General features: G+C 43.1%; 3 protein-coding genes across 3 annotated transcripts in view; 1 reads left to right on the forward strand and 2 right to left on the reverse strand.

Annotated features, from left to right (window-relative positions):
* The window catches only part of gemin2 (gem (nuclear organelle) associated protein 2), a 4,450-nt gene extending 805 nt beyond the window's left edge, over positions 1-3,645 (forward strand). Inside the window, exons 2-10 of the mRNA XM_054614183.1 lie at positions 548-632; positions 930-1,019; positions 1,391-1,450; positions 1,602-1,718; positions 2,178-2,222; positions 2,321-2,389; positions 2,478-2,588; positions 2,941-2,999; positions 3,249-3,645. Coding sequence (XP_054470158.1) covers positions 548-632; positions 930-1,019; positions 1,391-1,450; positions 1,602-1,718; positions 2,178-2,222; positions 2,321-2,389; positions 2,478-2,588; positions 2,941-2,999; positions 3,249-3,288 — 676 coding nt within the window. The 3' untranslated portion in view covers positions 3,289-3,645. The remainder of the gene's footprint in view (positions 1-547; positions 633-929; positions 1,020-1,390; positions 1,451-1,601; positions 1,719-2,177; positions 2,223-2,320; positions 2,390-2,477; positions 2,589-2,940; positions 3,000-3,248) is intronic.
* An 898-nt stretch (positions 3,646-4,543) lies between these two features.
* Positions 4,544-10,054, reverse strand: pnn (pinin, desmosome associated protein). Its single transcript, XM_054613901.1, has 9 exons — positions 9,889-10,054; positions 9,416-9,508; positions 8,656-8,727; positions 8,066-8,141; positions 7,809-7,903; positions 7,557-7,632; positions 6,937-7,092; positions 6,603-6,741; positions 4,544-6,484 (listed from the first exon to the last, which is right to left on the reverse strand). The coding sequence occupies exons 1-9, from the start codon at positions 9,999-10,001 to the stop codon at positions 5,217-5,219; spliced, it is 2,088 nt and encodes a 695-aa protein (XP_054469876.1). The 5' UTR covers positions 10,002-10,054; the 3' UTR covers positions 4,544-5,216.
* A 9,320-nt stretch (positions 10,055-19,374) lies between these two features.
* LOC129103311 (F-box only protein 33) overlaps positions 19,375-25,000 on the reverse strand; it is a 10,176-nt gene continuing 4,550 nt past the window's right edge. The window contains exons 3-6 of the mRNA XM_054613719.1: positions 23,789-23,949; positions 23,418-23,626; positions 23,006-23,303; positions 19,375-21,070 (exon numbers count right to left, since the gene is read on the reverse strand). Of these exons, the coding sequence (XP_054469694.1) occupies positions 20,805-21,070; positions 23,006-23,303; positions 23,418-23,626; positions 23,789-23,949 (934 nt within the window). The 3' untranslated portion in view covers positions 19,375-20,804. The remainder of the gene's footprint in view (positions 21,071-23,005; positions 23,304-23,417; positions 23,627-23,788; positions 23,950-25,000) is intronic.

A 25,000-nucleotide genomic window follows, 5' to 3' on the forward strand; every position in this document is an offset into this window, starting at 1 on the left:
ACTTTTGACTGCTACTGTATGTATATTTTTAAAATTGGCAAATGTAATTTTCTTTAATCAAGCACGTCACGTGATATTACTTTCTTAAAAGACCAATTAGACCGTCTAATGATGATGATTGTTTTGGATATTTTCAAATGCGTCCAGATTATTTATTTAGATGTGTATATATAGATAGATAGATAGATAGATAGATAGATAGATAACATTTTAGTTTATGTTGGGAGTGTTTTCTGAAGAGGTACTTGTATATACAGTAACAGTCAAAAGTTTGGACACACCTTCTCATTCAATGTTTTTTCTTTATTTTTTTTTTTTTTTTTTCTACATTGTAGATTAATATTGAAGACATCCAAACTATGAAGGAACACATATGGAATTATGTGGTAAACAAACAAATGCTCAACAAACCAGAATATGTTTTATATTTTACATTCTTCAAAGTAGTTGAATGAGAAGGTGTGTCCAAACTTTTGACTGGTACTATATATCAGTTAAGCAAGTTATCAAGTGCTTGAATGTGGTTTAATAAATGCTCTTTTGTCAGGTTGGAGGCGTCGCTGTGTCCAGAGGTGGTGGTTGCTCAGATTGACCCCAAGAAACTGAAGAAGAAACAAACGATCAATGCCTCTGTGAGTAAACGTGCACACCATGATGAGCATGTCACTTCAAATGAAACAATGAATGCATGAACACACAGTGCAGTGTCTATCTTAATGATCCTCTTTTATGTCATCTGTGCTGTTTATTTGAGTCATTTTATCAGACCAAGTCCAAGTCAAACCAATCACTATTTTATTAGTAATCAGACTGCCTTGTATAAAGTATACCATGAGTTTCAAGGGACACCTGGATAATGTTGGCGTGTATGAGATAACGTGGGATTAGAACTATTCCTTCAAGTGTCCTAAATAGTCCTCTGTTTGAAGGTGGCGGGTTGCCATGCTGCTCCAGAGGGTTTCTCCCCCAGCCTCAGTTGGCAGCGGCACCAAGTCGGTAACTTCTCAGATGTCAGACAGGTAAAAACTAAAAAGCATGAAACATCTTCCAGTACTTTTTTTTATTTTTTATATACTTTAGTCCATACAATCTCAAACATTGTATCACAAGTACATTATAAATAACCAAAACCTCAAAGCAATGTCTTGAAATCCTTTTGTTGAGCTGTCTAACAACTGGATGTATTCTGTTCTCTACTAGAAAGGTGTAATCTATGTCACAGGATGATAAAAGAAATGCTACTTGTCTCAGTGTGATTTTTGGCAGGGTACTTGAATTAATAAAAAAAGGCAGAGTTGAGTTCCGTAAAGGCATTCAAACATTGTAGTATGTTTGACATAATCACTTTTTACAATCAAACTATTTGTGGGTTCTTCCTTTTTGCTTTCAGAGCATCACAAAGAACAGGATTCACTGGAGCAGCCACACTCTGGATGACAATGTGCTGATGGTGGGTGAGGAGATGGCATGAGGCCCCAAGTGTAAATGAATTACCATCACATTTGAGAGCATCTGTTTCTGAGTTTTAGGGGAATACTGATCATTAAAAAAAATTGCTCACATTTGTCATAAATTCACATTTGTATGTGTGTGTCCTACAGCCACAGCTAACAGACGAGGAGGGCTGGATGAAGTTTTGTTTAGGAGAGACGGTCTATCTGGGAACCTCGTCCTGCAACACAGATGCTGAACCAGAGCCGGCACTGGATTACAGCAAGGTTGTATGAATGATAAAGACTAGTTTAATAGCTATTAATATTTTATTTAAATTTGAAGGTCAGGTAGCTCCGAAGTTTACCAGCTCTGCTCCCAGTAGACCACGTGACACTAAAAACCTCTGCAATGCAAATACTCTGTGCAATACAATAGTTATAATAGTTTCTGTCTGTATATAAAATATTTAAGTTACTGTGGATTCTTTACTGTTTTTTACAGTTTTTTTTTTTTATTGCTCATTTGCTTATTTATAATAACTTATTTTTGATCTTGTTTTTTACTATGTCTCTTGTTTGCACTATATCTATGCTGCTGTAATCCTGTAAATTTCCCCACTGCGGGACTAATAAAAGATTATCTCATCTTATCTTATCTTAACGTGCTAAATTCATAAAGTTTCAAGAAATCAGTGCCATTTTGAACTGTCCCTTCATATGATAATGAAACGTGTCTGTGCTCAGGTGGGCTTCCCTCCCTTCCTCACCATAGTCAGCAGACTGAACCAGGTGAACAGCCTCCTCATTTACACACAAAGCTCGCATTCTGAAACCAGTTCAACTGTCTGATTACCTGTTTCCTCCCATCTCTCTCTCTGTGTCTTCAGTCCACAGTGCTGATGGTGTTGGAAATACTGATCTGCTGGTTTGAGGAACACGAGTTTGTTCCACAGTTGGTGAGTTCAGTTCGTTAAGTCACAATTTTTCAATCGTTTGCCAGCTCCTCGAGGTCAATACGGTTGTCTCTCTCTTTGCCTGTGCTAGGGTCGCTGGTTGTACGCTCTGTTGGCCTGCCTGGAGAAGCCTCTGCTGCCCGAAGCCCACTCCTCCATCAGACAGCTGGCCAGGAGATGTGCTCAGCTCCGCAGCACACTGGTACGACTCCGTTTGTTCCGCTGTCCTCTAGCCCGCGTTACTCCACTACTGACATCCTCCACCAATGTGTTCTCTTCTCTTTCCACGAGTATTTAAGTGGAAATCTTTGTCAAAGTTGCTATTTTTTTTGCTTCATTTTGTCTATCTGTGGTGCTAAACCCTCCCTGCTGATGTGTAGGTGGTAGTTTATAGTGTGTCCTGTCATGGCAGCTCTCACTGCTCGTGCCATAAACAATGAATGGGGTGATCCTTAGAATTTTTGTATTCCAGTAGAAAGACATCACTGTACTTTTTTTAAATGTGTACTATTCACAGCAAGGACTGTTTGCTAATTGCTTTTATGATTCCACAGGAGAGTCAGGAGGATGAGAAACTGCCTGCCCTCAACCTGCTCATCTGCCTGGTTGCCAGGTATCTACCAATGAGCCCTGACTGAGGAGTTTATACTGCTCAGGTCACATGACCTTTAATACATGAGGGCTGTCTGCAATGGTGTGTCGTATTAAAACAATCGCAAAAAGAGGAAGAGCTGTCGAGAATTTGTGGTCCTACCAGTATCTAATCTGTTCAGCGATTATATCAACATATTACAATTTTGAATAGATGTATTACATATGTAAGAAATAGCTAATAATGCTTTGATCCTTTTCTTTTCTGCAGATACTTTGAGCAGGGTGACCTGGCTGACCAGACGGAGTGAACACGGGGTTTAGTAAAATATAGAGACATTGAGGAGGAATGTGTTGCATCCATCTTAATGACGGTGAAGCAACAAGAAACTTATGGACTATTGAAGATGGAGACTATTAAAAACAACGGAGAGAACAACCACGAAGTGAGCTGTGGCGACTCTGCATGTTACATGACAGTTGAAGACATAACCAAAACATCTGGATCATTATCTTTTCAATGAACCAAGTCATTTGGATCTCTGCTGATGTTACAGGACAACAACCAAAGCATGGGATGATTATCATTTTTCATTATTTGTGAATTTAGTTCTGGGGTTTATGGATGTATGGATTTTTCTATTAAACTGTGATTTACTACTACGTGTGTGGACTTCCTATTGGTCATGACGCTCCTTCAAATGTAGTTGGAAATATTAACACTGTGGCTTTTAAGCTTGACAAATGGCAACAATACATGTACTGTACTGATTATCAACCATGAAGTTTAATATATTACAGCAGGATGATTCTGAGTGAATGTGTTATTGTGTGACTTTGGTCCTAAGGTTAGGTCAGAATCACTTTAGTAACAAACTACCTGAGCAGCTCCTGTGTTCTGGGAGGTACAATTTAGATCCCCCCTCAAAGGTGTCTAGTGGCTTTAGAGCATAGCTAACGGTTCAGTTCAGTCAGTAGAAGCTGTCTGACAGCAAGGTTAAGCTGTGAAATATTCTAAATATAGCGCACATTGCTGGTTCTCCTGTTTCGAGAACCCCTCTACCGGCAACATGCCGAGGTGTCCTTGAGCAAGACACCTAACCCCAAGTTGCTCCCCGGGCGCTTCATTGCAGCCCACTGCTCCTCCGGGATGGGTTAAATGCAGAGAAATAATTTCCCCATTGTGGGACTAATAAAGGCTTAATTATTATTATTATTCATACTGGGGGCGTGACAACCCTGATCTACTGTAGTTTATACACCGACTGTGGATAAGAATCTCATACAACCCTGATTCAATTATCCCTAAAGCTGGAACTAAAATTTGTTCATGTTTTTCCAAATGGGAGGATTGTCTGCTTTTGTGATTATGGCATAATAAATGAACGCTCTCTGGATTTGGACTGTTAAAGAATGTCACCATACAGAAATTCCTGTCATTGGAATTTCTGTATTTTGACATTTAACAAACCAATTATTGCTAAATAAAAAGGATTTATTTAGATATTGAAAACAGTTGCAGCCTTAAAAAAAAAAAAAAAAAAAAAAAAAGACACCACACGCACATCAACTAATATCTCACCTTTAATTTGAAGCACATTTTTGGTCGGTACAAAAAAATGGAAAAAACATTTTCAAAAACCAGCATTTGAGCTAATTCACACATGTACCCACGTGACGAAGATACAAGGGCCTTGACATTGATCAAATGGAGGAAATAGAGGATGAGCCGCGTTGCATGTCAACTTGGAAACACTAGTTAATGGTTACCGCTAGCATAACCACCAACACCCCAGCCTGTGGCATTATGATTAGGATGACAACCGTTAACATTCAACACAATCCTTATATCATAGCGTCACACGGACCTTTTTAAAACTCAGTCAGGACGAAGGTAAAATGACAGGACTAAGTGAAGTCTGGAATAATCTCGCCCGTCTCATAGCTGTTTAGTAAGGCGTCCAATTAGAGACGGAAGCTCCACTGACTAAGACTCCGGTTTACAATTCTTTTGCCAAGTAAAGGTAAAATTACAACCAGCCATCCGCTGTTTTCAATTCCTTTTTGACATCAACTTGTAAATCCCTACACTGAGAAGAAAAAAAATAAAATCATGTTAAAACCTCAAAAAGGCCTTTGTGACATTTTAAGAGATAATGCTAGTTTAAAAACTCTTCATGTGTCATTAAGTAAATAGTTGATTCTCCCCTCAGTGTTTTTTCCTGCGTTCGCCACCAGATCAGCGTCTCTTGTCCTTCCTGTCTCTATCTTTATGCTCCCTATCGCTCCGGGAAGACCTGCCCCTCCCTTCCTCGCTCCTCTTCTTCCTCTCCTTGGACCCCTTTGAGTCCCTCCCTCCTCCGCTGCTCCCTCCTCTCTTGCGGTGGCTTTTCTCCTCTCCTTTCTTCCGATCCCTGGCCCTTTCTGACGGCCTCCTCTTGCGCTTGCCGTTGTCTCGGCTGCGACTCCGGCTGCTGGACGATGAGGAAGTGGAGGATGAGGAGGACGAGGAGGAGCGGCTGGATCCTGAGGACGAGGAGGAGCTTCCGCTGGAGGAGGAGCCGGAGGTGGAAGAGGAGGAGCTTTTACTATGACCGCGGCCCTTCTTTGGCTCCTTTTCCTTCTTCCTCCCTCTCTTGCCGTCCTCCTCCCCCTTAGAGGGTGCGGGGGTGATGCTGGGGGCCTCCTGGGGATCGGGCAGTTTAGGGGGTGCTTCGTCCCCTGGTTTCTCTTCCACGGCCTGCTTCTGTGCTGCCGGGTTCTGGACCTCGGGGCCAGGGATGATGATGAAATCCTGCCCAGGCTCCTTGGAGGCTGTTTGGGGCTCTGGGGTTGGAGAGGATTCCTGGGTCTCGGAGGACTTTACTGCCGGTTCCCCTGCAGTGTGGCTGAGCTGGGGCTTGTGACTGGTGATCGGTGCTTCTTGGCTGGCTGGGGTTGGTTCAGAGGACTGGGTGTCCTGGATCTTCTCAGGTTGGAGGTCTGTGGGTCCCTGTTTACTGTCTGTTTCTTCCTCCCCTCCCTTATTCCCGTCTACCTGCTCTGGCCCACCCTCCACCTCCATCTCCTCTGACTCTGGACTGGCCTCCTTCTCTCCCTTCTCCCCCTTGTCCTCTACCTCTTTAACCACCTCCCCTGCTACCTCTTTCTCCTCACACCCCTCCTCAATCAACTCCACCATCTCTACATCTTCCTTCTTCAACACATCATTCTTTTCTTCCTCCCCCTTGTTGTCCTTCTCTGTCACCTTTCTATCACCCACCTTTACCCTTACCCTTACCCTCTCCTCCTCCTCCTCGTCATCCTCCTCCTCCTCTTCCTCCATCTCTGCATCCCCCTTGTTACCTGTCACCTTGACTACCTGACCCGCTGGCTTACCCTCCGCCGAGTGGTCCATCCCTGTTGCTGCCGCGTTTCCATCCTGGTCGCGGTTTGGTTGCCGCCGGGGGCGGGACTCCATCTTGGTGAGGTGTTCGGCAAAAGCCTCACGCCTCTCCTCAAACACGGCTGTGCGGAAAACGGAACCGAAAAAGCCACGGGTGTTACAAAGTGATAAACACACACAAGTCTTCCTCAAGTACAAGACACACTTGGACAAGATGCTTCCAACTAGAACCCCACTGACCATTTAGTTTCTTGGTGGAGTCATCGAGGAGTTTCTGTGTGGCGGAGCACATTTTCCCGGGTACGTAGAAGAGATGAGGCTTGGTCTTGGTACGGATGTATTTCACCAGACGATTGTTGTGGCCGGTCCACTCCTCTTGCTGACAATGAAGGAAAGAGAAGGTAAATACAATCATGTCAAACTCTCCATCTCATTTGTTTTATATGCAATCATGACATGAAATGACACTACATCTATACAAGCATGTCTTTACACCATTCATCACCAAATGCAAACAGTCATTGCTGCTAATAACCAAATGAAATGTATTTAGTTTCTACTTGTATTTTCTTACCAGCTGAGCCAATTCCACTTTCTGTTCCAGTAGTCTCAGCTCAGTCTGTTTGGCTCTCCTCTCCTCAAACAGCTCCCTCTTGTCACTCTCCACCTTCTTTTTTTCAGCCTCAGCCTGAACCTCAAGCTTCTGCTCGATCTCTGTACGTCGCTTTAGCTGCGGGGGAGACGGCAGAAGATGGACAGAGATGGAATGAGTTTAAGGGGAAGATGAACACAGTTGTATTGCTCAAGCATCGACGTATTGAATGACATTGTGGCCGCATGGTACCATTTTAATGAATGCTATTGTAAACTGAATTTAATTTAAAATGTTCTTACACAAACACACTATGGACCTGCTGACATCCATTACTTTTAAAATCGGAGCACTTAAATTAACCAAATGTTGTTCCAGTGACAGATTATCAACAAACCACCATCTCAGTCAGTGGAAGCATAATTAGATTTAAATATTTCACGGGCATATTGTTGTCTTTGCACTGCGGATGAGATGAGCTCATAAGAAGAACTTTTTTTAAATCTACATCTATTAACTATTCAGGAAGACGGTTTACTTTGCTTTGCCCGCCCTCCTCAGGTGTCAACATTTCACTAACAAATTAGACAGATTTTTCTCACCTTCTCTGTGGAAACGTGAGACTCTTGTTTGAATTTTTGCAGGGTCCCCATCAGCAGGCCGAACATACGCCGATTCCTGAACGAGAAAGCACAAACCCACCATCAAACACGACTGCCAACCTTCAGCCGTACAACGATAAATATTGACCCTTAGATTCAGAGTTTGTTGTGTGCCATCCCCAAATTTCTCCATTTGCTGGTGCAATTTAATCATGAAGGTTCACAGGGGGCTGGTAGCTCATGCTGGCCTACCTCTGTTTGCCCCTCTCATCCATGGTTTGATCTTGAATGAGGTCTCTGCGTGTTCTCTCCTTGGAGGTAGCTACTACAGACGACTGCAACGCCGGCTGAGGGAAGACGAAAAGATAACGGTGAGCAAACAAATGTGTTAGGTCTGTTTGTCTTTAACAACACTACATGCCTTAGCTTCTTCAAACGTTTCCACCAAAGGAAGCACATATGAACAGCTCCACCAACACAGAGGAGATTAACTCCATTATTATTATTACTTTTTTGACGTCGTCATCATCCTCGGCGTCGCTGTCGTGACGCGCGTCTCTCCTGGCCCTCTGGTCCCCCGCCAGCCTGCAGACACACACAAACACATAAGCCCATAAATACCTCACACTGTATGTAAATGCAACAAGCTGTCAGTTATGCTAATTCAAGACTCACATCTGTCAGAAAACAGACTCAAAGTGATTCAATTACATACAGAAGAAAAGGCTACAAAGAACCACAACAAAAAGAGTGCAACAAACAACCACAGAACAGATGGTGAGTGTTGCTGTTTGGCCTGAGGCAGTCTTTGAGCTATGTGAAAAGGAAAGTGTTTGGATTCCTTTGAGCAATACCAGCAAGCTGCATTTTTTTAAATTTCCAAATATCAGCAATAAACTCTTATTTGAAATGGTAACACTTTGTTGATAATTCAATGGAAGTTGATTTGTTTTACTAATCTACTTAACTCACTTGAGTGCCTTTCAGCAGGTTTGATTTAATCTACATGGGCCGTTTTACCATCTTGACATTGCGTGCAGAGTTTCTGTTAGTATGACAGTTTGATGGACATTGCAAATTGAAAAAATGTAATTCTCACCTCAGCAGGGCTCCTTCGATGTCCCTCTGCTTGGCAGGAGGGCCGCCGCTTCCCATGTCTGAGAGACTACGCCTGGGGAAGGACAGAGGCACAGTGGTTCGGTGTAAGCAGGCACTCTCAAACAAGGAACTGATTCACAAAGATTTTCAAGCCAGTAAGAACAAATAAACAGGCCGTGAATGTTTTGTCAGATAGCGCATTTTCTTATTTCCAATAGTTTTTTTTTTACTCAAAATATAGCACAATTAAAAAATAAAAAAAACTCATTCCTGTATACAGCCATTTGTAAATAATGGATCATTGTGCATTTACTTATTGATTGTATTGTACACTCAGTGGCCTATCCATTAGGTACACCTGGCTAAACCTAATGCAGTCTGACACAACAGTCCTTCACAACACTTATAATGTTATAATGTTCAGCTTTAGCTACGACTGTTGGTTGATGAGTCAATGTCATGGTCACAGTTTGTTGTGCAGCTGAATAGTATAGTATTGTACTAAGAGGTGTTCAGTGAACCGTCTTAATATCTTAGTGGACACACATTAATATAAACACATAAATGCTTTTCCACCTCACAGCCTCTTCATGGTAGTAACCAGTTCAAACTGGTGGCTGATTGATTAGCCAGGCTTGAAGGAGGTGTGACGCATTGACCACATGTCTTGTCTTTATCATTAGAGATCACCTCCAGAAGCTTCCACTGTCTGGATGAGCATGAGGGGCGTTGAGTTTAACCACCTAGACCTCCAGCTTTACCTGAGCAGGTTGAATCCTCTGCCTCTACCTCCTCCTCCTCCTCCTCCTCCGGGGCCTGCCATGGGGCCGCCGAGACGACGGACCTGCCCCGGCCTGTAGACACAGCAGGGCACAGTGTTAGTCAAGCAGTCTATTTAATGCTGTGTGCTCTTTGTTAGAACCACAAAACAAAAGGTCAACTCTGGAGTGAGGCTGCTGCCCCGCGGGGCCCTGCACCGTGGTACCCCGACCAGGACCAGGACCAGGTGTGGACCCGGGGCCCAGGTGCTCCTGGTGTGGAGGTCAACCATACGTCCGCGTGTCGCTATGGCGACCCAGCGTCGGTCCGACCAGCGCGGCGTAAGGAGGCGGTCTCGTTCGGTCTCGTTCGCTAGCTCGACTCATGCTAGTGAGTTCAATGCTACATGGTTAGCTCCTCACGAGAACCCGCCACACGGCAGCGAACGGAACCACTCCGGGGTTTGTTTGTTTACCTTGATTCATTCGGGTCCCGTCCGGTTAGTTTGCGGATATTATCGTCCACATTCTTCAGGCTTTCTTTTGCTTTTTCAAGCTGGTCTTGCAAGCTCCGCACTACCACCGCCATCTTGCCATCCAGTTAGCGCGAGTCACGTGTTCCTCCTTCTTCTTCTTCTACGCTCGTTGGGTTTTTTTCTTCGGGCGTGGCAGCTGACATGCGAGCGTGTGGCGCACTACCGCCACCTGCCGGTCAGCTAGCGGTAGTGCCATTCATTCATTATTTACGACTGTTTGAATTTACTAAGAGACAAACATGCCAACTGTGAGCTTTTCCCACCCAACATGAACAGAATAAAAATAGGAAACGTATGAATAAATAAACCAATGAAAATAGTGGTGGCTCATGCCCTAGATAAAGTTAAAACACATGTCTGTTAAATGATAGTGTGACACTTTATATTGAGAATCAGCATTTTTTTCATTTAACTCACAAATATGATATTTATATAATATATATATGTTTTTTTTCAGATATTTTAAACGTCTGTTTTTTTGTATGTAGAGAAGCACAGAACAAAGTGTTCCTCATTTAGTTGTTTGTCCTCTGAGTCTCGCATGACAGGCGCACTCCTCTTCTCCACCGCCAGGGTCTGCGTGTCTTCTGACCTGCGTCACACACGGTGAGCTGAGGATAAAACCTCCTTTGAGTCCTGCTCTTGCAGCTCTTGCATATCAAAGTGTGCAGCGGGGCATCAGACACCATTTAATTTCCTGGGTTATCGACATGTGGCACTGCTTGATTTCCGCAGAGTGCATCAACACATGAACACTCCTTGTATTAAATGCACTGTTGCAGTCTGTGTGTGTTTACACCACTCTTTCTTTTTTGTTTTTGTTGTTGTTGTTGCTACATTTGAGTATATTAAAATTCTCATCATAACCCATGTCAGATGCTTTGTTTTATTCAAAATGCTGATATCAGATAATTCAGAAAGTCTGGAATATGCAGCTTTTTATTATTGATTCAAAAAAAAAAGAAAAGGAAAAGCACTCACTTAAAAGGTCTGTCCATACCATTCCCTGTCACTTTATGTTTTGACAATTTATGTAAAATAAATAAACAGATATCCTCATAATAATGTATGCATTTTTAAATAATCTATAAAACTAGTAGTAGTTGCAAGAATCTAACATATTGAATAATAATTTATTAATACTTTTTCTCCTTTGACACAACTCAGTGAAGTTGAGCAAGTCTTCGGTATCGAAACTGCAGCTGCTTAATGTTTGTCACCTTCACAATAACCGTGGGACACACAAAAATGTGTTACGTTTTCAGATTAATTGCATAACACCAACGTGGTAATCTCATTACCCAGACGTGAACAAGCTCTTTGTCAGAGCTCTGAACAAAGCAGGAAGCAAACTGAAATGAGCAGTAAGCCTTTTTCTTAGTTGTGTTGCTGAGGCAATGGGCAGATATTTATATAAAACATGCTGCTTGTAAAATAAATTATTAGCAAAAGCAACCGTACAAAAATGCCTTTCTTCATATTAAAGAGAGTGAATAGAGTTAAAGACTTTTTAGGAGCAGCTTTTGGCTGCATCATTGTTATTCTTATCTACTGCTGCCATGTTTTTTCCCCTGAATGAAACAGTTTGTAACTGTTGCCTAACATTTAAATCCTGAAAGTAGTGTAGGTTGCTGTTTCTCTCAATATTTCCTATTACATGTCTTATATTTCTATTTTATAATCCATCTTTCATTCTGGTTTGTTGATTCATCCTTTAATGTATCTCTCTCCCGGTTCACTTTCCCTGTATTTCCCTTTCCTGTGTTGTCATGGCGACTGGTTGAATCTCATTAATAAGTGTTTCATATTGGCCTCTCACTAGAGGGAAAGCCCTGCAGTGCAGGGATGTGTCACCACTCCTTTCTGAAGAAGAGCTCATATTTCCCTCCTCATCGACTGTCCTCCCTTGGGTGGAGTCTGTTTTCTGTAACCATGGTGACATAAATCGTGCATGTATTCTACGTTTTCGGTGATAAAAAAACAAAACATGTTACAATAAAAAGACAACTCCCCAGGAGTTTAGGGAACATTAGAAATGTGTAAACAGCATGCATCTGAAGGTAAATAAGACACTGGAAGCATACAACTTTTTAATGCTTTTATTCACTGACTAAAAGAAGAGAAGCATTCATTCAACATTAATTCAAATCAACATTCGGCTGATTGACCCCCCTCAAGTGAACGCCATCTGTCAGTTTTACATGGAGGTTTTCTCCCCAACAGAACCACGGATCAACACTATGATAAAATATGTCCTCTCAGCCGGAGAGGACTCTTTCCCTGCAGACTTTTAAAAAAAACCAAACAGCTGTAAAGGTTTTCAAATCAGAGTTTTGTATTATTTCAGATTTAAATTTACGTTAAGAGCAGTTTCATGGACGCAGATTTAGCCGAGTTCTCAACTAAAACGTTCTTGGAGTGAAGCTTTTCTTTGCTGCTCAGAACAGGTCTTAATCCACGCCGTTGCTCGCACTCTGACGTTTGTAAAACCGCTTATGGATCAGATTAGAATTTTTTTTTTTTTAAAGAAACTAATGAACTGCATTTAAAAGATGCTCCGTGTGATTTGAAATCGTGTCCAGCTGTGTTTTTGGGTTTACGTCTGCTCCCCTGCCTACAGAGAGACCCCACTGCTATGTGCTCACTTTAACAAACACAATCACACAGGAACAGAACGCTCAGAATATTCAACATTAAGGATGGTAAAACCATTTTTTCGCGAAAACACACACACACACGCACACACACACACACACACACACGACGACGTAGCTTTTCGGATTTACAAAGTCTGTGTGATTTCATAATATACTTCATGTTCATAAATTGAACCCGGACATGTGTTGCATAAGAGTATACCACGGTAATGCATTGTTGATACCTAATACAAATATGCACTGTGTGAGTTTATATATATCTATATATAGATCTATTTATATTTCTTCCTCTATGGTTTTCTAAAGACGCAGCCGGGCGCTGTCAGCACTGCTCGTGCCCCTTTGTGGCCACTAGTAAGACTGCTGTTATTGCAAACTGTCCTGATTTTAAACAAATGCACAACATTCGTACCACGATAAAACTGGGGCCGTCTAGCCGGTCTCACAGAGACCAAGAGTGAGCCCGCCGCCACCGCTGCCGCCACCGCTGCCGGGCTGGCTGACCAGAATCACGCAGATCTCAAAAACGATAAAACGAGAAGATTCCAGAAATCATCATAAGGCCAAGTATTGTCGTTGCAAGTTCTTATTAGTTTGCGTCTCCATTTCCTACTGCGTGACAAAGAAAGGAAAAACTAAAAACTGAAAAAGAACAAAAACTAAACAGAGAAGAGTGTGGATTATATGCATTCCTCTTGCATAGTTGTGCGGCTGGACTGGGCAGCAGGCCTGCCTGCCTGGCTAATTAGGTTTGGCTCTCCAGACTTGACAAGAAAGACTTTGTTGAGCAGCCAGAAGCGTCGGAGCCACATTAGCTGAGATCTAAATGAAGATAGCTGGCCGACACTGAGCACGGATATCTATCAGGTCCTTGATGTAGCCGGGCGCTACACGGGCCTCCGAGGGTGTGAGCCGCAGCCACTGACAAGAGTTTGGCCAGGTCATGCTCTCAGTGCTATGTTGTCGTTTCTTCTCTAGATACACAACGTGGTTGTGCGACATTGCTCTTCATTTCACCGTTATGCTGAGATCGTGGTCGTGAACTGGCTGGAGTAAAAAACAGTTTTTAGTGTCAAGTCTGTGGCTGAAATGGGAAAAACTGGGAAATCTAAACTTCCTCCGAGGCTCTCAGCATGGCTAAAGGTCTTTCACAGTGAGAGCCTGCCCATTCGCTGAGATCATATCTAGCCATATACACCTGTATCTAGATCTGTTACACAGGGCTGAGTTTATACAAGTGCAATTGCACATCCAGTGTTTTTTTTTTATTATCTCTGAGTAACAGAAGCATGCCAGTGAGATTCTTTACGTTCCTGCTGGAGTCCAGCCCCGTGTGAGCCTATTCAAAGTGTGGTAGTAGTCTATGGTCTGAGCATTTAGGTTAAAAAACAAAACAAGGAAACCCTGTCTCTGAAAGGAAATCCTTTCAGAAACAAGTTCCCGAACCTCTGTTGGCCCAGAACCATCTTACTACCTCCTCTCTACAGCTATTTTTAGTGTACTTTCCAAATCACTGTGAACATCGATGTTACAAACTCTCAAGCCGGCAATGATCTAAGTGGAACTGAAACTGGTCCTGTCTGATGTGTGTCTGTCTGTTTAAACTGATGTAGATCTGACACAGTCTGCTGCTTTGGTACTATAATATCACATCACATCTGATCCGTCCACATCAATGGTAACAGTATTGGCTTTTAAGTATGAGCACTGAGGTGTCCAACCCAACTCTTTGTATATGGGCCTGCTAGGACAGATGGACCCAGATCTCCGTATATCTACAGATTTAATAAGCTGTCCAGGCCGACTGTCACAGATGCACTACATTAGAGGCCAGCTCTGCGGATTCAATTACCCAGCAGGCCTCAGGGGGCCCTGATATCATCCAGGATTTCTCTATGAATGCATATAATAAGCACAGGAAAAAAAACTAAAAACAAACAAGTCAAAAAGGGCAGATTGAACTGGCTGCGACCACATCAATGTACAGTAACTGCTGGTAATGGTCTCCTGAATAACCGACGCCTCACTGCCCCCCCCCATAGAGCCTTCACACCTGTCATTTGAATGGCATTTAAAATAAGGCTCTGCTAGCCGTGTGTCGGATGGTCACACACAAACCTCGGTCTGCATATGGCGTGTGAATAAGTCCAGCCCGGACTACAGGTGCCCGTGTGTTTCCATAGCGAACAGGTACTGTGACTGCTTCGTGCATGCATACGTGTGCTAAATATGCAGACTAACTTCCTCTGACTGTTTTGGGATGTTGTCTAACCTGGCAGATTGATCCGATGGGTAAAACCCACTCATTTCATGGAAAGGGAGGCTAGTTCTTAGGCTGGATTTAGAACACTTCACACTTGTGACCTTTTGTGTACCGGACACAAAAAAAGGTCTCGAAAAATGGCCCCGGGATGCTGAAGTGAAACAGAACTTGGCGTTGCAGAAAACACAGTCGACTCTTGGTAGAGCGACACACTTTAAATAACCACGTCTAAACTGCATCACACCTCCACTCTGCTCAGACCAGCTGGTGATCCGGTGTGACAGTAGCTGCGTCTCAGATCTCTTCCCAAAAAAAACAAAAAAAACAAAACAATAACACTTGTTCTAAGTAACAAAAAATATAGTATATATTTATATAGTCTAATTTTCATGCGGACACTGAACCAGCCATGTAGTAAACGGTTTGCGAAAGTCAGGCGGCCTGAGCGACCCCTCCTCCCCGTGTGGAATGTCCCGTTCCTAGCAGCAAATCACATCACAGGGACTTAAAAACGCTTCTCATCAAATTTGACCTTGGCCGACGGGCTCGCCGGGCAAAATGTCGGACTGTGTCCCGGCTGAGAGGCTGCAATCTGTTGGACAGTAGCTTCAGGAAGCAATCGGAGGGAGTGTTTAGGCCCCGGAGTGTTCGGAAATTGAACCAAACTCCTCGTCCTCCTCCAGTTTTTACATTTACTCACTCCTCACAGTGAAACAGGTGATGGAACCAAAGAGAGAGGGAGGAACATGGTGGGCAGACCGCTCTGCGTAAACCTTTGTTGCGCTGTAGAAGAACACTGTTCTGGACTAGAAACGCCTTGCCTCTGCTCTGTGAAGAGAGCTCCAATGATAGGAAACTAGCCACGTTGTACGAGCTGTGCAACAATGCTGCTTACCCTCATTAAGTTACACAACATTGGCCCACTTATTTTTTTTTTTTTTTTTGCGCAGAAGGACTGCTTTGGTCTCCATTCACGGCAACCACATAAGTAGACTGTTGGCGTTTTATATGGTCCAGCACAGTGCGGTCCGTGGTTTAGGGACAGAGTGGAAGCAGTCAGAGGTCAGGGGAAGAACCCATAAAGTGGAGCAGAACCACTGAGAGTGAGGAAAGAGAAACAGCACTAGAAGGAGGTGTAGAGTAGGAAAGAATACTGGACCAGCCTCCTGCCAGTGTGTGTGTACATGGGCACTTCAGATAGACTTGTGTCTGCGTTTAGGTCTGTTCTACTGTGGTCTTTGGCAGCTTAAAAACACATCAAGGGAGGAGAACAGATCCAGTGACTCCTACTGTTCATATCAGTGAGCTAGAGGCCTGAGCGAGTGTAACTTTCCCTCCTCCTCCTTCTTCTTCTTCTTCTTCTGAGAACCGATTGTACCCTGAGAACGAACAAAAGATTTCTGTTTCCTGCTGCAGTTGAAGTGATAAGACACCCCCTTCCCCTTAAGTACACGCATGCACACGCGCACGCACACACACACACACACACACACACACAGCTGACATCTTCTTCACACACGCACACAGCCACACTATACTAAATCACACATTTCTACTGCGGTTTACTTTTGACAGCTTACATGAAAACGTGCGCAGAAAACACAAGCAGGCTTTCCAAGAGAAATTAGAAAAAACAATGTTCGGAAAAACCCTAGATACCGCAGCCTCTAATGCTGCGTCCCTAAAGAGTGAACTAACAATCACAGCAACAAACGACTGCAAGCAACAAGAAGCCATCAACACGGGGGAGAGCAGAGGTTTGAGAAGCAGTCAGACTCCAGAAGCTTTCAGGCACAAGATGGCTAAATGTTCAGCTACTGGCATTATTGATTAGTTGTTTTCAAAATGCTATGCAATACTGTGGCCATGTTTTTTCACCCATTTTGACAGACTCTATGCGAGTTTCAGGTTAGTTGACTCAAATTTCAAAAAGAGGCAAAAATAATAATGAAGCCGTTGCTTTGCAATACCTTCCTGCTCTCACGCATATCGCCTACATCGTCTTCCTCTCTGCAGCTGTGATTGTGAAATAGTTCACAAATTGTGACTTTTGAATAAGAATTTGTCCTTGAGCCTCCATACAGGAAGATTTTTCCTCACAAGCGTATGGGGGTGAAACTCATGATAAGATCACAACTCTTTGTACGTTTGCCAATTGGGAGTATCATTGTTTTTTTTTTTAAATTCTGCTCGACCTGACCAAAGAGAAGAAAAAAACTGCCCCATATTTTTATTCTGGGTAGGAACGGATCCATGAGGGCGAAGTTGGCGATGGGACTTTGAGTGTGGAGCCAATAACAATTGAGAAGACGAGAACCGGAGGAGGAAGCACACACACGGTGGGTAGGGTGGAATTTGTAAAAATCAGCTTTTTAAAATAACTTTGTTTGTAAAAAAATCTATCCGCTCAGCTCAGATGAAATGACATTCTACTGTAGATTCTTTCCCTCTTTATCAGGTGATGCTTATACCAAACACAGACAGCTTCAATCTCTCACATAAAGGAGCAAAGTCAAGCTCTAAAAAGAAAAACAAAAAATGAGATGAGAGGCAAAATAAGGAAGGAAGTAAGAAGATAAGATTAAAAACCAAACACATTTTGGTCTGAATGTGTCATGTTGGCATTGCTATCCCCTCTGAGTGTCGGGACGGTGCAGCTCTGTATCCTTTAATAGAAACTCCTGGTACCGGAGTGCATTTATCCTGAGATATGGACCAAGGACTGGAGAGATTTATCATGGCTAAACCATCGAGGTCCCTTAACAGATGAGCAAACATTTGGTAACCACTGGCCCATCACTGGGACCAATTCAATCTGAACTAAGCAAAGTGCTGGCACACTGAGTAACTCAGGATCCATATAGGTCTATGACAAAAAAAAATAATCACTAGTCAACCTTGTAAACTACAGACCTCGATATGGACCTTCACAGTCTGCGATGCCATTGCCCCGACCCTCTAAAGCGCCATGGTGTGCAAAACAAGTGAGCTGATTTGGGAGGGTGACTTTCCTAAGAATGGCCAGTTGACAGCATTCACTTGGGAAAGTCAGGTGCTCGGAATTTCCTGGTGAAATCCCAACTCGGCTCAAGAAATGCCTCGATGAGTCAGCAGTTTACCACGGCTGCCATAACCATTCAGCGGTCACAACACTGGAGCAGCAGATGGAACCATACTAGGCCCAGTTATGGTCGTACTGGCACTGGCCCTGGCTTGAGCCCTGATCATGGCATACTCGTACTTCCACAGAGCCTGAATAACATTTATTTCATTTATTAGGGCAACTGGAATATGGGCAATGAAGACGTGACTTTGAATGAATCACCTTCGCCCCGGTTAATGGAAGCCTGAGGAACAAGCCACAGTTGCACAGCCAGACGCGATACCGCCGTGCCAGGCAGAAGTCGTTCCACACCAGAAAGTTGACTACATTCACTTCTGAAATTAATTGGGCCCGGCAGGTCCTCCGTCGACAGCATGGATTCCCTTCTCTCTGCCCCCCTCCCCCCACCCTCGCATCATCCTCTGAGATATAAAACATGTGCAATGAGCAGACAGCTTTAGCCATTCTTTAGTCTTTATCAACCTTAATCTTTGAAAACAAATGTATGATAAGGTTTTACTGATCCCCCACCTCCAACCGAGGTGGAGTCAGGGTTTATCAGATGGCAAGATGAACATCGTCAATAACAACAACAACTGTATCCAGAAAACAAAGGGGCTGTTTCCAAGGCAACTGTGACTCGAGGAAATAAAAAATATATATATTTAACGACATATATCTCACACTAACTGATTGTTTCATACACCCTACTCGACATCATCACCACCTCTCTCCTGGTCATAGTGATGTTAAAAGCCTACAGAAATACGCCAAAGGTTCACCCCCGAAACCTCGTTGTGCTGTTGGTGCCACGTTTTGAAAAACAAACAAACAAACAAAAGAAACAAAAGAAACAGTCTGGGCCGCCAATGGAACCTACGACGTCCTAACTGTTGTGGCAAGATATGAATCTGCCAGATTTCTGAGGCAAATACAGCATATAGCAATACAGCTGGCCTTCGATATTAAACAAAAAACCTGACTGGCCAACAGAAAGAGACAGGACGAGATTTTGTTTACATTCAGTGCATCTTTTTCTTTAACCGCTTCTTTATCGTGAAATGTCTAAAACCAGAAATCAACAGTAAAAGAAAAAAAACTAGTTCCTGCCTACTTAATTGCTGGCATGGCTGCAAAACCTGGGTTTGGTATTTGCCACCTTACGGGAGCTGTGCCTACAGAATACTGGTTTTGTTTGCATGGCCGCACCAGTAATTTAGGAATGTAGTCACAGAGATTTATCTTGATATAAACACATATGGCATTATAGAATGAAAACCTTTTTTCTATTAAACTATTTGAAGATTTTCTTTCTAATCTCAGAGCCCTTCATATTATGTCACACACCTGTTTTTTCCTTTGACATGATGACTTCACATTTTAATACCAAAGGGCTCTGGAGTCAATGATACCAGTCAGAAAGTGTTGACCTCTAAAAAAGGTGAGCAAAGGCAGCTGTATTCATCCTGAAAATAGAAAAAAAGATGCAACTACGAGCTCTCTACAGATCCAAGTGGAACAGTGTGTCGTATAGTAACGGGCTGAATTCTATAGTTTGGCTCTGAACGTCGGTCGGAAGACGAGGCCGCCAATTTAATCTACTAGCGAGGTTTCACAAAAGATCCACAGGTGAGCAGGGTGGGAAGTGTGTCGCCTGCAAGCACGTAACAATATTCTCCATAACACCACCAGCAAAGGCCTCCAAACCCTCAATAAAACCCATTCAAAAAGGAGCATAATATTCGAGTCATAGCACTGACATGGTTGTTTCTGGTAAACAGCATTAAAACTGATTAGCACCCGCCACAGTCAGCCACATTACAGTGGAGATTCCCACCCTGCTGGCAAGGTTCTCAAACTAGTGGACAAGTGCACAAGGTGCAACAAAAGAAGCAGCTATGGTTGTGTTACCCAGGAAATGATTGATTGGTTAGTTTGCAAAACTCCAATGTTTGCTAGAGTGGAGCTGACAGACAGACCAACGCGGCGCAAAGGTTTAAAAAGAAAAAGAAAAGAAAAATATATGTTCACAACTAAAGCATCCCCCTCTTAAATCCCAACCGGCCCATCACTAAACCTGCCTGCCTGTTCTAGCTGTGAGCAGGATAATAATATATCTGTATTTAAATACACACAAAGCCTATACAGGCAAGGGAACCACCACACGGGAAAAAAAACATGGTTATACAGAGCAGGTTGAGATGAGAAACAGTCAAAAGAAAAAAATGAAAAAAATCAAAGTTACATCATACAGAGGCTCTGGAGGTTATTAAGGTGAGGGAGAGACATCGAGCTCTGAATACTTGTCGATCAAGACCAGACCAGACTGGGCCAAGCCAGACAAAGAGGGCATTTGAAGAGGTGGGAGCGACCCATTTTAGCAGATCGTTAATAAAAATGGTCATGACTCAAGTCTCGTCTGTAGTCAGGGACCACAGATTGGTGTGACTTCAAATTGAATGAATATAGAGTTTTAATTAAAATATCCAATTTGAAAAGGAATAATGTTGATTGGAAAATGTGCTTTAAGTCACGGGCTAACCAGATAATCAGGAGGCAAAGCAAGAAAACAGGGAATGTTTTGGAAAAAATGACTTGATTGTGTGCTAAAACCCCTGTGAAAGAAACACAAGAAATAAAAGTCTAATAAAAACAATCAGCTCATCAGTTCACAGAAATGTAATTCATAGATTGTTTAAAGATCCAGTTTAGATTTCTCACTTAGGTCTGCGTTTGGCCTGGTTTCAGAGGTCTGAGTTGACCTGGACTTTGGTCGGTCTGGCCTGGTCTTGACCCATTTTAGGCTGCGACGTGTAGGACGTGCCATCCCTGCCTACATGCCGACGCTAAAGGCGTGCAGCTCGCGGTGGAAGTGCTGGGTGGGCTCGGACAAAACCAGGCTGGAATCCAGGCAGGGGTGCCAGACACGGCCGAGGCCAAGGGAAACCTCTTTGACCAGGTTGTGGACCGGGTCGCCCTCCATGCACACCATCTGGTCCGGATCGAAGTCGATGCTCTCCTCAGAGACCGTCAGGACGCGGAGGCTGGAGCCTCGCAGCCGGGAGATGGCCACCAGATTATGGGACCAAACAGTGTAACCTACAGAGGAAGAGAGGGAGGTGTGTTCAGGGAGGCTGGACTGATCTCGCAAATATTGAGCAGGATTAGCTTCACACTCAACATAACATTTGGTACCAACCATGAACTGATTTATGATGATATACTGGTTGCATATTCAGTCATTAAGATTCCTTTTCCTTTCCTCATCTCACATAGTGTCGCAGATGGAACTTTGACCTACTTCTAGACAAACACAATGCCTGTAACTGGCCGTTGAAAGCGCTGTCTAAACCGGATAATAACTGAGATGTCAAAACCAGCTGGTGTGCAGTATTTGAAAACATGCTATTGAAAATATGCACAACTCTTCATATGAGAGATTCTGCTTCCTAAATAGGAAAACTGACACTGATAATCAAAACTTTAACAACGGATTAAATGTAAAAATGTGATGTTAATGTAATGATGTCTCACATTGACAACCCACAGATTATAACCACCAAACTCTGCAATCAGGAAATGGTTTCAGTGAAAAAAAACACACACAGTATGCTTCCTTCCTTCACAGCACCAAACACCAGACAAACAGAGTAAGTGCCTAACTTGGGCACATAGCATATTTAATATTTAGCATCTAACAAGCTAAATATTCTGCTCTCTGTGAACATCAAAATGGAGCTAAAAAGGAGGGTGAATATTGACTTTAATCCATCAGGAGAAACAGATCTTTAAATGAATATCTTGGTCTAATAGATGTGTAAATGGACAACTATGGAGGCTGGGAGGGGACATGAAAGCAAAACTAAATTGAAGGTTGAAAAAAATAACAATATATATACAGATCTCCAAAAGTTGGCAGTTTAAGAAAACAAAAACAAAAAATCTGGGTCAGTTCAGCACCATTTAAAGAACTGCAACAATGGAGCGCACACACCCATAAAAGAGGTTCATAGAATGTTTTTTTTGAGATTGGTCTCAATTATAAAGACATTAAATCAGTCAACTAAATACTTTGCTGCAAACATGCTTCAACATTGGCTTGTAAAATTGTAAATATTCTATTTCAATTACTGTGGTTAAAGCAGGAAAGCCTAAATCAGCCTGCATCGACCTATGAATGAATGTGTGTGATTCTGGCTTTATAGGCCACTCTATGAAAAGCTCCTTTAGTTCATGAAATCCGTACACCATCTGAAGACAAACGGATGTTTATAAATCCATGAGAAGTTCACGGTTCACTTTACTTTCATTAAACAACCTGAAAACACCAGGCTGCCACAGTGTAACCGCACAGACCTCTACACACATCAGACTGGTCTGTTAGAAGTCCATTTTCTGCTTTTATTAGCTACAGGGCCTCATATATCTTGCACTTTTGTAAGATGAAAACAGTGCCACTAATGTTTTAGTTTCTTTATATTTATGGCCGATCTCTAAACAAAAGTGACTCAGAAGTACATTAACCCTTTCTTTTTCTTTTTCAACCTTTGATTGTTTTTAAAGCCACCCTATCCCTTCCCAAGCTCTGCATGCAACTGTGTGCTAACCATAACAACTTAACGTTGAGTTTATAGTTTCTTGTATTGCTTCCTCGTGCCCTCATTATCTCGAGTTACCATAGAATTAATGATGCCACTACAAATGAGCACATCAATTCTGGAAAGATTTCTTGAAAGCAAAGCAAGCACACCTGAATGAAAAAACAAGTTTCAACAGCAGGGCTGGAATTAACGTGTCATAATGGTAAGGTGATTTGAAGCAACTGAGTATCAGATTAAAAGTTACTATAGTTCATCTTGGCTTCCAACCTATAGTAGAGTCTAAATTCAGATCACTCCCACCAAGCCTGAATCTATTTATCTAATACATGCAGCCACTACAACCACATGTGTGTGCTATCACAACGTTGACCCGGCACAGACCAGAATAAAAGTCCCCTTACGATACAGCCCTGAAACAACAAGCTGAACTCACCATGTATCACCAGCACAGCCAGCTGAGTACATCTCCATGCCATGAGGACCAGCGGGTCCTCGTTCCGACTGATGCTGAGGTCAGGGAAGTCGGGGTCGTCCCTCAAGAGCAGGAAGTGAGTCAGCGTTTTGTTGTACTGCTGAGAGATGAACTCCAATGTGGCGTCGGTTACCAGCGTGCTGTAACTGTCGAGGTGGAGGCGCTCCAGAGGGAGGCTAGGCTTTAGGACCCTGAGGAGCTCTGAGCTGTCAACCTCCAGGGCCATGATGTACACCCGCAGGTTGGCACTCACACGTATCTGGGAAGATCGGGTAAACTTGAACACAAATGTAACAAAGAGGCTGTCCTGGAATCATTTTTCTGGCTAAAAGGTTTCAACAAGAATGAGAAGGAAAGATGCGTGTTGCATTACCAGTGCTTTCCAATCGTCCTCTGTGGCGGTCCCTTCTAACGGTTTGAATTCCAGGGCGGCGCCGTTGAGCAGCAGGGAGAGGCGATGCAGCGGAGTTCGACGAGGAGATGCCAGCAGACTGCAAAGCTCAGATGTCAAATCAGCAAAATCCAGAGCCAAAGAATGAATATTGGATAGACGATCCAACTCTGACGGCGAGATGAGGGGGCCTGGGGGGAATTCAGGAGCGGTTAGTTGTACAAAACAGAATTGATCACTGTTCTGGATTTACACCGATATAATCCAATTGTTTTTTTCCTTTAACTGAAGCTGTAACTGCATTTGAATCTTTACAGACACACAGATCGGGAAGAATCACTACCTACACGTACCCAGCTGGTGGTCCAGTAAACTGAGGTGCTGCAGGGTCTCCGCTGAAGGATTTGACAGGCAGGCTAAGGAGCAGGGAGTCACCAGACCCAGCATGAAGCTACAGGACAACCACCTCATGTGCCTGCTGTTAGACAACACCTCCATGAACAACTGCTGGATTCTGCAGAGAGCACAGTGGAGGGAAAGAGGGGGGGGGGGGATTAGCTTCACATCACATTACTAGAATAACATTTATGACTGTTCAAATCAAATCTAAGACAAACTTCATCCTAGAAATAAACCTTATGTGTGAGGAAGGGGGGGAAAAAAAAGAAAAAAGGCTCAAGACATACATTACTGCTTAAAGAAAGATACGCAAGACTGCAATGTAAGACTTATGAAACCTGAGGAGCATTTCACCATATTAAACTCTTTGTGATTAGTAAACACAACCACAGACTATACTTGGGTAATCTGTTCAATTATATTTCAACACATTTCATGTGGCTAACAGGAGATTCATGAAAACAATCCGACATCATCCAGACCCGTTCTTCAAAAGCAGAGAATAGAAGGTATGAATCAACATCCGGTTTCATGTGATGCCACCCACCTCACGACCACTGAGATGCATAAAGAACCCACACTGGTTGCCATGAATGAGAAATACTAGGGTACCCAAAGGAAAGGCGATGGGAATAAGGATATATATACATTATAGTACAACATCAAGGAAGTAACATTACCCTTAACAACGCTTATTGTCTCCAAGCTCATGCAGAGATATTCCTGATGACATCAACAAGGTTGTTTTCTCAGATTTTGGAGATCGGCATCAACATAATGTCAGATTTTTCCCCCACAGATTTGAAAAATGTTCCAGTTAAGCAAATTAGAGATCAAGAACCAGATCCAGATTTTCTGATCCATCAGAATTCAGTGTGCCTCAGAGGTAATAGATTCCTTTCATCTGCGGCAGCATGTTGCTCTGACAAAAACGTGCAAAAACGTGTGCGCCACGACGTCAAACTCTGCGTATACACTGCCGGAAACTTGGGGAAACAACGAGAAAGAGCCCCAGCGAAGACAAAGCATGGCCTCGTTTCACAGAGAGAAATGACAGCAGTGCACATTGTGATGTCTGTCAAATGATCATTTAAAGGAAATGATGGAAACACCATCAATATGTAAAACGCAACATGGGTTAAAATACCAGGAATCATCTACGCACG

This window comes from Anoplopoma fimbria, chromosome 15 (genome assembly GCF_027596085.1).
Source record: "Anoplopoma fimbria isolate UVic2021 breed Golden Eagle Sablefish chromosome 15, Afim_UVic_2022, whole genome shotgun sequence".
Taxonomy (NCBI): Eukaryota; Metazoa; Chordata; class Actinopteri; order Perciformes; family Anoplopomatidae; genus Anoplopoma; species Anoplopoma fimbria.